Source organism: Mesoplodon densirostris, chromosome 12 (assembly GCF_025265405.1).
Source record: "Mesoplodon densirostris isolate mMesDen1 chromosome 12, mMesDen1 primary haplotype, whole genome shotgun sequence".
Classification (NCBI taxonomy): domain Eukaryota; kingdom Metazoa; phylum Chordata; class Mammalia; order Artiodactyla; family Ziphiidae; genus Mesoplodon; species Mesoplodon densirostris.
Window position 1 is genome coordinate 90,032,023 of NC_082672.1, and position 12,439 is coordinate 90,044,461.

The following is a 12,439-nucleotide window of genomic DNA, read 5'->3' on the forward strand; positions in this document are numbered from 1 at the left end:
CAACTTAAGGGGAGTAATCTCCATGGTACTGGAGAACAGAAATATCTCTATTAGCACCACTAATAGAACCCCGTGGAATCCAAGCCCCCAGTGAAGTCAGCAACTGATTTCAGCTCTGCCTGCCAGTTACTGCTGAGTGGTAACAGCGGTGTACAAAGATAAAGTTCCTCCCTAAAACAACTACCCAAAATAGGGCTTCCCTGGTGGCGCAGTGGTTGAGAGTCTGCCTGCCAATGCAGGGAACACAGGTTCGTGCCGCGGTCCGGGAAGATCCCACGTGCCGTGGAGCGGCTGGGCCCGTGAGCCATGGCCGCTGAGCCTGTGCGTCCGGAGCCTGAGCTCCGCAATGGGAGAGGCCACGACAGTGAGAGGCCCGCGTACCGCAAAAAAAAAAAAAAAAAAAAAAAAAAAACTACCCAAAAATGATAATGTTAAAAGGAATACTCTTCTTCACCTCTGTTCTATCAAAGCTTTTACATTTTCTGCTGTCTAATTCCAGGTTTGTCCTCCTGTGAATCTGGTGAAAGCCCAATAATATAGCCATTTAATGTAACAGGCATAACTGACGCATGTAGGTAGATATATTTGAAATGTGAACTTCTGATACCTGTAAAGCCTTCTTGCCCATCCAAGCCCTGTATCTCTCCATCCACCAGGAGAATCACCACAGCAGTTGCCTTTCCAGGATGAGCAGGACAGGAAACCGAGCAGACACATCGGAAGCTGAAAGGAGAACGTGGTCCAGCCAGCTACAGCCCCTCTGAAGAGCACAGTTTAAAAATCATGGATCATGGCCAGTGGTTTTCAATCTTTCTCCCATATTAGAATCCCCTGGAGAGCTTTAAAAACACTCTTGACTGGACCCAAGGTTGTTGATTTCATTGGTCTGGGTGGTAGCTTTAGTACCTGGATTTTATGCCCAAGGTTCCCAGATGATTCTAATTTGCAGCCAAATTAGAATTCTGGACCGCTGGTCTAGAAAAATGGTTCTTACACTTTTGCTTGCATCAGAAGCAGTTGCGGGGCTCATTAAAGCAGGAACCCACCCCCAGAGTCTCTGATTCAGTAAGTTGGAGGTGGAGCTCCATGATTTGCATTTCTAACAAGTTCCCAGGTGATGCTGTTGGGGATAGTCAAGTGACCACATTTTGAGACCCACTGGTCTAGAGTAATGCTATCCAACAGAAATGTAACATGACCCACATATGTAAAGTTTTCCAAGTAGTCAAGTTTTTTAAAAAGTAAAAGAAACAGGTGAAATTCATTTAAATCATATATTTTATTTAACCTAATACTATATCCAAAATATTTGTATGTCAACATGTTATCAATATAAAAATTACTAATGAGATGTTTTACTTTTTTCATTTGCATTAAGTGTTTGAAATCTAATGTGTATTTTATACACACCGTGCATCTCAATTTTGACACCAAATTTTTATCAGAAATGCTTTTTCTGTACTTAGATTTTATAAAATTTAGTCGAAGTAGTAGATGCATATAACCAAGTTGTCACAAACATACCTAAAAGTTTTTTCATAATGAAATTGAGTTTTATATTTAAATTAAAATCAAATAAATTTCTTTTCCCCATTTGAAAAATTTAAGACTATTTGGCCTACTGAAGGTTGATCATTAACATTACCTACCTGTTTCTACCTGTTTGTGTAGGCAGTTTCCATATGGGTAATGAATTGTGCTCCTAAAGTTCATATGTAAGTCAATCATATTGCATTTTTTTCATAGAAATAATACAACAAATTCTTCCACAGTAGCCTTTAAAAGCCCATTAACACATAATGGCTGAAATATCATACAAAGAATAAAAGAGTACTTCCCTGAAGTTTTTAAAACATATTTCTGCATAAAATGTCTGACAAGTTCCAAATCGGTACTCCATGAGTAGAGTTCTCTTTCAATATGCCCTGGGAAAATAGAGGAGTGATATAAAGATTTATCTCTCAATAGATATGAACTATGTCACTTTCTTTAAAAGGCAGAATCAATTACAGTCACATCTGGTTTGAAATAATAATTGTTTTATCTCACTGCATAAATAAAGGACATTCATACAACCTGTGCCTTAAAAAAAATCACAGAAATATTTCCAAATGCAAAATATAGTTCCTATTTTTATACTAAAATTAAAAATAAGGACTAGTTCTAAATTTAAGTCCCCTGCTCAAAATTCTCCAATGGCACCCACCTCACTCATGATAGAAGTCAAAGTCATTACATGGCTTACAAGAACGCATAGGAACTGCCCCAGTCCCTTTATCTCTGTGGCTTTGTTACCTTTATTTTCCTCCCCCCTCTCCCGCTATTATAACTGACTGTGACTGCCTTACTTTTCCCCAAATAGGAGAAGCACATTCCTACCTCATGGCCTTTGCTCTTGCTGTCCCTTCTCTGGAGCACTTGTCCCTCAAATATCTGCATGGCTCCCTCAATCCCTTCAAGTCTTTGCCCAAATGTCATTTTTCATCTGGGGCCTTCACCAACCATTCCATGGAATACAGCAATCGCTATTCTTCCTTCACCCACCTTCCTTACTCTCTATGGTTCTTCCTTACTTAGTCTTTCTCCATATAACTTTTTATATTTAAATATAGAATGCAATTCACTTATTTGTTTGTCATCTCACTACCATGACCACTAACATGTCAACTCCATGGCAGTGGAGGTTTTATATCTTTTGGTCCTTTCTGTGAAACCCAACACTTCCATGTTCCAAAACTCCACATAAATAAATTTTCTAACTTATTTCACGATCTATTTATTTATACACACATTTCTTTCACATGTATATTTTTTTATTTGACTGTCTCCTTTAAGCCTTCTGCATAAAGAGAATAGATCCCTTCAATTTTGGCAAAAGATTTATCTGGAAATAATTAACGAGCCATCAGAATTGGAGATAGAAAATTCATTGTTGCAATGGTTGGCACAATAGCCTTTCAAATAATCCTCAGTTTTCAAATCTTTCTTGAAAAATTCATGTTTACTATATTACTATAGAGTTGCATAAATTTGGTTGATGCTGTTCTCTAAGGAATACTCATTTGGATTGTACAACTGTATAATGTTTTATCATCCTGTACAATTATATCTACTGTCAATAAAGTATCCATTCATTAATTGCATGTCTTGTATTATTTAAAACCTAAAGTTACATCTATTATGAAAAAGATCCAGTTCAATATTTTTGCTATTCAATTTCATTGAACTGAAATTTTACTACTTCCTTACATTTGCTTTTTATCAATAAATCTAGATAAAAACCAACCCCCATCACTGTCATGAATAAATCTGTATCATTGCTTCCAAGTGCTTTTTAGTATAGCAACTCTGTCATTTGTTGGTATGATTTTTTAAATTCAATTTATTTAAACTAAAACCAAAAAATGAAAACACTTCACCCATTTCTCCCATCTCTCCCACACCCCTCCTCTGGTAACCACCAATCTGTTCTCTGTATCTATGAGCTCGTTTTTGGTTTTTTTTTAAGATTCCACGTATAAGTCAGATCATACATTATTTGTCTTTCTCTGTCTGACCTACTTCACTTAGTACCATGCTCTTAAGGTCCATCCAGTTTGTTGCAAACGGCAAGATTGCCTTCCTTTTTTATGGCTGAATAATTCCATTATATATATATAATGTTGTATATATATAGATCACACTTTCTTTATCTATTCAGCCATCCATGGACAATTAGGTTGTTTCCATATCTTAGCTATTGTAAATAATGTCGCAGCAAATGTGGGGTGCATGTATTCTTTTGAGATAGTGTTTTGTTTCCTTCAGATAAATAGCAAGACGTGGAATTGCTGGAGCATATGGTAGTTTTATTTTTAATTTTTGGAGGAACCTCCATGCTGTTTTCCATAGTGACTGCACCAATTTCCTTCCTCCCGACAGTGCACGAGGGTTCTCTTCTCCACACCCTCACCAACATTTGTTATTTGTTGTCTTTTTGATAACTGCCATTCGAACAGGTATGAGGTGATATCTCATTATGGTTTTGATTTGCATTTTCCTGATGATTAAGTAGTAGGTTAGAATATAGTGTCTGGAACCATAATTCCTGGGCTTCTATTCCAGCTCTGCCATCTCCAACTTGTGTGCCCTTGTTAACTTTCTTACCTCCCCTTGTTTCCTCAGATGATTTAGTCTGACTAGTGATGAGCACTATATGAATATTTATCAAATGAAAACCAACAAGATGAATAAATCAGGCACACTACTCTATATGCTTAGTTTGAACTTTTAAAAAGAAAACACTACCCATCACCGTCACTAGAAGAAACTGGAGTGTCCTAAGGATATAATTTTTAGTTAGAATTTCAGCACTTAGACGTTTTGGCATTAGAAAGCAGAATTAAGTGACTTGACAAGAGTTGAGTATTAATTCTGTAGGCTTATCTAATGTACTAGATTCTTCTTGTATTTTTTACTCCCATAACAAAGTAAATATTATTTGGAATCACTTGTTTTTGTTTAAATTTTGTGTTTTTAAACTTGGAGATGAAGGTGCTTCAAAATATAGTTGAATCCCTGGAAGTTCCCCTGATTTGTTGGTTTTTCCAAGGTATCACCACAGAACATCTTCCATAACACATCATTTCTCTATCCTGGTTGATTTTTTATGAGTTGCATGCTACAGCTGACCACTCTCATTGGCCATTGTACCTGCATTGGTCCAAACCTCTTCCCTAGATTGAGGAGTGGTAGAGCTGCTCAGATTCTATGGGAAGCAGGGAAATTATGTTATGAGAAATTTGGAAAAGCTTGTAGGGTATTCTATTTATCTATTGGTATGTAACATATTACCCCCAAATTTAGTGGCTTTAAACAATAATAACAATTTCATTCTCTCTCATGGTTTCTGCACGTGAGAATTTGGGAAGCCTCAGCGGGATAGTGCCAGCCCAGCATCTCTCATGTGGTTGCAGTTAAACAACCAGTGAAAAGGGGGTAGCTTAGAGTAGCTGGAGGCTGTCCAGGTACCTCTGTCTCTCTCTCTCCCCCCACCTCAAGTACTCTCAGGCTCTCTCCATGGGGTCTCTCATTGTGGGCTAATTTGGGTTTCTCACAGCATGGCAGCCTCAGAGCAGTCAAACTGCTTACTTGGAGGCTGAAGGCTTCCAGAACAAGTATTCCAGGCAACAGGGTAGAAAAAGTGCTTTTCCTTTTGATTACCTAGCTTTGGAAGTCACAGATTGTCCCTTTTCCATACTCTCTTGATCCTGTCACAAAAGCCTGTCTCAATGGGAGGAGTGCCAAAGCCACACTGTAAGAAGAGCTTGTGTGATAGGATATTTGTTGCAGCCATTTGGAAAATACAACCTGCCACATAGGAGTGTGAAGAGATCTATTAAAATGTTTGTTCCCATCACGTTTTTTAGATACTAGTTCATCTAAAATATGCAGTGGGCAGTACACTTGACACAAAGTATTCACACCAATATAAAATGTGCATAAGGAAACAAGAAACATGTATTCTAGAAAAGCAGCCTAGAGGGCAAACTATAATTCAGTTTAGATACATACCCCCAACCTTTACTACATCTTCAGTGTACCAGGTTTTGGAGTCACCGATGATGATTCTGAATATTACAAGATTTCAAAGTGCTTTCTAAATTGTTTTCAATCTGATTTAATGAGGTATATTTTCTTTTGATACTTTGAAAAATGACATTACATAGAAAATATATATATTAGTGCCAGAATATTAAATTAGCCATAATGCACTATTCTACAATACCTTAATTATCTTAAATAGTTAGGAGTTACTAAATTAGGCTAGTTTCATAGACTGCTAACAAGGAGCAATGAAAGAATTATATATTAGAAACCAAAGACATCTGGGCCTGTTGGAACCACGTATTAGTTTAGTTTTAGTAAGAATACCATATTAAAAGTAATACTGAACACTGAATACCGAATGGAGTTTTCTCTTTTTTTAATTTGGAAAAATCTGCTCCCAAACTGTTGATGGCTTGTTGTATTTTACAGTTCTGTAATGTTTGAAGTTTGTATAATTACTTTTACATTCAGAAAAAACCAAAACTTTAAAATGTGGAACATACCCTGGGGTGTCTATAATTATAAAGCAGAAACTAACACACCATTGTAAAGCACTTATACTCTAATAAAGATATTAAAAAAAACTAAAAAAAAAAAAAACCAGTATACTGTAAAATTTTAGGAATCTCGATTTTTTTCTTTTGTTCCGAAGGTAATTTAAGATGACAATTTGGCATATGTTGCTTTACAGTATGGATACTCTAAAATCTCTGCTTGCCAGGAGGCACTGAAGCCAACCATATAATGCAACTCTGAGACAGGGAGGATAAATTTCATAATACCCTCCTCTGCCAAACACCTGTGCGGATCCACCCTCCTCTTCTAACTTTGAAAGAGCTGGACTAAAAACAAACCAAAAAAAAAAAGATTAAAATTTAAAGTTAAAAAACTGTGTAGAAATGTAACCATTTTTCATAACATTATATATTGAATTTACCATTTAATGCAGACTCACCCAAATAACAGATTATCATGGAATTTAGTTAACAAATAATTGATTTCCAAACATAACATGATGCTAATAGCAGTTCTATAAATGACAATATTATGTGGCTTTTTTACTTCTTACTATCTGCTTCATGTTTTGAAAAACTTGATTTTAAAGTTAGAGAAAATACACATTAAATATGATTGAATTTCAAATAAAGTTTTTCAATCACAAGAAATGTTTCCAAAAAACTACTTAAATTTCTCCTTTTAATGAATAGCGAGTAAACGCTTGAAAATTGCCATTCATTTCTGACACTGTGTTAAACTATTTGCCTGTATAGCTCAAACAGATGTTATAAAAAATGAATTAAAAAATCACACCCATAAAAGGGCTAGCCTTATTTGCTTGCCTTATTTAACTTGAATTTTAAGAGACAGAATAGTCTGTGTTTTTGGAGATCAACTCAAAACACATCAACTTTGTTAACATGAAGCTCATGGGTTGTATCTAGTGGTTAGCATCCAGTGACTGCCAGAAATACAACTAAGCCAGCCTCAGGCACCAACCATCAATCTGTAATGTCACCAGAAACCTGGCATTTCAAATCTAGTCCTAAGCTGAAGCTCTAATACCGTGGCAGAGCTCCAGACCTCCTGGTTTATGGGAGAGGGAGAAAATGTGTATGAAAGGTTGTACTCAGGAGAGTTATACAAGAGGTTCATTCATGACACATGAAGAGACTTGGGAGAAAGCACGTAGGCCAGGGTGGAACTGTGGAGTACTAAAATAAATTTTGCTGCAGTGGAAACAGCAGGACCAAATCATTTTCCTAAAGACATGATCTAATTTCTGAAGGAAAATTAAGAATTTGGGGGCAGGAGAAAAAAATCGTATAGATTTGGCAGGAGGGTTATTAAGTCATAAGTCACTATGGGGTTCCGAAAATAACCAGGCTTAAAGGGGAAAGGTAGGGATGGGGGGAGGGATATAAACCTTAGATGTAATAGTGCATTTCCAGCCCTGTGCTTATTCAGATTTGGGGGATAGGTATTCTTTGCTGGAACCATACACCAAAAATGTTGGAGGAAGCAACCAATCACCTTCCCTGTGCTCCACACCCCCCCGCCCCCCCCACAGCCTGTTTATCATCTGTGGCTAATTGAGCTAATTGAGGTTAAAAGGTGGATTCTGAGAGCACTTTCCTCTCCTGCTGCGTCATGCAGTGAAACTAGGCTTTGGAAAGATCTGAGGCCATTATGCCCTTACCATTGTCTTCCTGTGGTAGAGAATAATAACAAGGCAGGAATCAAGTTCTATCAGGTGAGCTGGACCTGCACAAAAACAACAAATAATTCCCCACTCTCCCTCTTCAGCCCTTACCTTGCCTTTCTTTATGCTTTACTAAACCACTACTGATGCAATGGAAAAAAAAAAAAAAAAAAAACAGGGAGCAAAAAATGAAAAGTCTATGCTGAGCAGAAAAATGGAGGAAACTTCTGGAACACAGGCCAAGTTAGAGCAAAATGATACAAATCACTGTTAAAAGGAGTATACCAAAATGCCTTCAGGTTTTTGGAATTAAGTTCAGAAACAGCTCTACGTTTGTCAGAGAATAAATGATTGAAAGTTATACAGGTCATGTCCCAAAGTTGATTCGTACTTGACTTGTTAGCCCTGTCTACAGGGAAACTGATACACAGTAGGAGAAAATACAAATATTAAATCAACTGGACTTTGTTATATATAGTTTTGCTTGCAATTTTCCTGATAATATCTGTTGGAGAGACATTAAATCTATCTCATGAGAATAAATAGTTTTTTAATCACAATATCTTCCTCCAATCTGTATATATTCTTCATAATAGATCTGTACATAGCAAAAGTAAAAGGGCATAAGAACAAAGTCCTATAAATTTGAAGCCTTATAGTAGTTTCTGAACATTTAAAGAGCAGCAGAGAGAAGCACAGTATTTTAATTTTCTTGTACCTCTTGTACCTAAAGATCCCACTTTTTCATATGCCCTACTCCTAGCTCCCACATCTTAAGGAAGATACAGCCTCACAATATTTTTCAAAATTACCTGCTTTAAAACCTTCATCAAACTCAGAGGAAAGAGCTATTTCTTCCCTTAGTGATACATTTTACTTGAATTTATGTTCCTTTTGTTTCCCAGTTCTACTCCTGACAATCTTTATCATCTATAATATTCTTACAGGAACTAGAGTACTTAATAAACCCAGCCTAAACTTGAAATCTCCTTAGAGAGATTCCTCTTAGAAATTTATAAATAAATATTTACCACACTCCAATTATTTTAAAACCATCAGTAAATATAAATTTATTTATAAACATAATAGTTACATGTTTTTTTCAGGTATCTCCTTATTTCTATACAGTCATTTAATGAAACTATCAAATCTATTAGTTTTACAGTATGGAGGTTCCTCAAAAAACTAAAAATAGAATTGTCATATGATCCAGGAATCCTACTCCTAGGCATATATCTGGACAAAACTATAATTTGGAAAGATACCTGCACCCCTATGTTTACAATAGCCAAAACATGGAAACAACCTAAATGTCCATCAACAAATGAATGGATAAAGAAGATGTGGTACCTGTATACAATGGAATACTACTCAGCCATAAAAAAGAATGAAATAATGTCATTTGCTGCAATATGGATAGAACTAGGGATTATCATACTAAGTGAAATGTCAGACAGAGAAAGACAAATATCATTTGATATCATTTATGTGTGGAATCTAAAATATGACACAAATGAACTTATCAATGAAACAGAAACAGACCCACAGATATAGAGAACAGAACTTTGGTTGCCAAGGAGGGGGGGGGGGGGGGAGAAATGGATTGGGAGTTTGGGATTAGCAGATGCAAACTATTATATAGAGAATGGATAAACAACAAGGTCCTACTGTATAGCACAGGGAACTGTATGCAATATCTTGTAATATACAATGATGGAAAAATAATATATATATATATGAGTCACTTTGCTGTACACCAGAAACACATTGCATTGATAAATCAACTATACTTCAATAAAATAAATGTTTTTAAAAATCCATCAAAAATTAAATCTATTAGTTTTCTAATAGGTTGCTAATATTTCTACCCATTCAACTTATTAAAATGAAACAGAAGTTAAATGCTACAAACAAAACTTAGGGGGGATAAAATGTTGTTGGAGAGCCATAAAATTAGATAATTTTTAAAAAATGAGTGAACTGAGATCTTAGTAAGGATAGTTCTGCTGGAAATATGCTCCCCTTACTATAAAATACTACTGATTTATTGACATCTACCCTAAAGGCCATTTTAACATTTTAGTTACAACATCAGCGTCTTCCTGACAGTAGATAAGGTAGTTCTTGATGTATTTTGTTGTCTATTAGTGTGTAAGAAGTTACCAAAAAACTGAATGATCTAAAATAACATTTTTATCTCACAGTTTTTGTGGGGCAGGAATCTGAAGGCAGCTTAGCTTGATATTCTGGTTCGGGGTCTCTCTCAAGGCTGTGTCAAGGTGATGGCTAGGGCTGCTTTCATCTCAAAACTCGACCAGGGAGGATCAGATTCCAAGCTCACTGAGGTGAATGTTGGCAGGATTCAGTTTCTGGTTGGCCTTGCTGGCTGTGTGGGACTCTGCACAGGGCAGGGCAACCACAGCAGCTTGCTACATTAGAACAAGCAAGAAGAACCAGAGAGGGAAAGAGAGCACATCATGAGCTTCCAAATTTCAGGAGCTACACCCATCGCTTTTGCCCTATTCGATTCTTTAGAAGCAAATCACTAGGTTGTCTACACTCAGGGAGAGGAGATTGCACAAAGTGTGTGAATACCAGGAGGTAGGTGTCTTTGGGAGCCATTTTAGAGACTGCCTACCACACCTGATATGGGAAATTCTTTATAATTCCAGAGCTCTTTCAGATCTCAACACTTTTGGATAACAATTTCCAAGGGTTAGTGGTTTTTATTTTAATAAAATGTGGTCTATTTGTACTTTAAGATTTTTTAAATGGGGGGGATGGAGAAATTTCTTATAGGCATTTTAAAATAATTGCCTAGGTTTCACTGGTTAATGCTATATCTGAATATTTGATATATCAAAACCACTTTTTTTTTTCCTCTGTCACTTTTAATGAAGACATAAAGGAGTGAGCAGCCTCCACAGGCTGTATTCCCAGGCCCCCACCACCCTGACCTTTGGCCAAGAAGCTCCTACTTCAGTGTGGGGTGGAGAAGGAGGGAGCCTGGGTCCACGGTGACAGATTATTGCTGACCTCTTCAGTGTGAGGAAAAAGGCCACAAGACCCTGGTGGGGGCCAGCCCTGAGTGCTCCTCCGCCACGTGTAAGGCAGGGAGGGGGAAGTAAGTGTCCAGCCCTTTCAGCCCCTGGCTCTGCAGTGGCAGAGGGCAATGAGGCCATGTCCCTGGGGCTGGCCAGAAGAGGAGGAATGGAAGCAGTGGCCCGTGTGTACCAGCTGTGGGGAGCAGAGGGCCTGTCCCCTGCTCAGTCCTGACCACATAAGCCCTGGTCACAGGTGTAGCTGGGGAGGACAATGACAGATGCTGCCCGAGGTGCAGTCCTGAGGCACTTAGGTGGGCGCCTAGCTAGGCCACGTTTCTCAGTTAGCCTTGACTTTGGCAGTACCTGGAGCTCCGTTTTGCTGAAGTACACGGGGCAGCCGCTTGCCTTTGGTGTAAGACTGATACCAGAAATTGGAGAAGAGCAAGAAGAAGATGGTGCCATACATCCAGATGAGGTGGATGATGATTGGATACTGGTAGTTACAGCTGGGCATGAAGTAGTACTGGGAGATGTGCAGCGAGACCAGGACAAACTGGATCAGCTGGACAGCTGTCATGTGCTTTTTCCACCAAAGGTAGGGCTGAGCCACAGGGCCAAGGGCAGACAATCCATAGTACAGGTACATGACGACGTGCACAGAGGAGTTGATCATGGCGTGGAAAGAGCCCATTCCTCCTGGGGCAAATTTTACCCCCCACCACCAGCTCCAGGGAAGCACTGAGTGGTGGAAGACATGTAGGAAGGTCACCTGTCCATCTTTCTTCCGGAGAATAAAGATCACCGTGTCCATCAGCTCAATGAACTTGGAGAACAGGAAGAGCCAGGCCACTCGAACCATCCTCAGTGCCTCCGGGTTGTTGGAAAAGTCCACTGGGTCGCAGCGCCAGGTGTAGGTACTCAGCCAGCCAGACATCAGGAACTCATAGACGATGTAGAGGGAAAATGCCACCAGTGAGAAGTTGTAGACAACCATGAAGCTGCGGAGCTGGAAGGGCTTCCGATTGGCCATGATGCGAGGCCCAAGTGAAAGAACGAAGTACACGTAGGTCAGGAGGACAGAGGTCATTAGCAGTGGGGACCCCATCAGAGGGTAGCCCTGGATCCGGGGATCTGCATGCTTCATCATGTCCTGGTACAAGTTCACAACAGCCTCCATCCTGGCTAAGGACTCATGTGCAAGTGCTTGTGCTCAAACGCAGGTTTCCTCACACGTCTGAGTCTCAGATGAACGTGGTCACATACATAAACTCACACAGCCCACCAGTGGGGGCCAGGCGGGCAGTCGTGGTGGGCTCGGAAGGAACAGGGCCGGAGAGGTATCCCCAGGGCCAGGCTGCCTGCCACTTCCTCATCTGCTGGGCCGACTTTCTGTCACCAGAGGGGGAGCCAAAACCACTTTTTTGACTAAACAAAATTAAAGCTAGTCAAAATGAAATAAGTAATATATTTTTCCAAAATATGTTTCAGTATTGAGCTAGATAATATCATGGAATATAGCTTGTTTGACACATCTGTCATTCATAAGTCTCATTTTAAAAAATAAATTAAGATAAAGGGCCATGATAGGTGGACATTGGAATTGTTT

The 12,439-nt window shown here is 38.7% G+C and overlaps 1 protein-coding gene across 1 annotated transcript; it reads right to left on the minus strand.

The window, feature by feature from the left end:
- Positions 1-10,673: 10,673 nt before the first annotated feature.
- Positions 10,674-12,219, minus strand: LOC132500063 (elongation of very long chain fatty acids protein 1-like). The gene is made up of 2 exons (XM_060114917.1): positions 12,119-12,219; positions 10,674-12,027 (listed from the first exon to the last, which is right to left on the minus strand). Exons 1-2 carry the CDS (start codon positions 12,204-12,206, stop codon positions 11,171-11,173), a joined length of 945 nt encoding a protein of 314 aa, XP_059970900.1. The 5' UTR covers positions 12,207-12,219; the 3' UTR covers positions 10,674-11,170.
- Positions 12,220-12,439: the final 220 nt, after the last annotated feature.

Coding starts and splice junctions, on each gene's coding strand:
- LOC132500063 (XM_060114917.1), bottom strand. CDS start 12,206: ATGAGGAAGTGGCAGGCAGCCTGGCCCTGGGGATACCTCTCCGGCCCT. Junction 12,028..12,118: donor GACTGCCCGCCTGGCCCCCA/CTGGTGGGCTGT, acceptor AAGCACTTGCAC/ATGAGTCCTTAGCCAGGATG.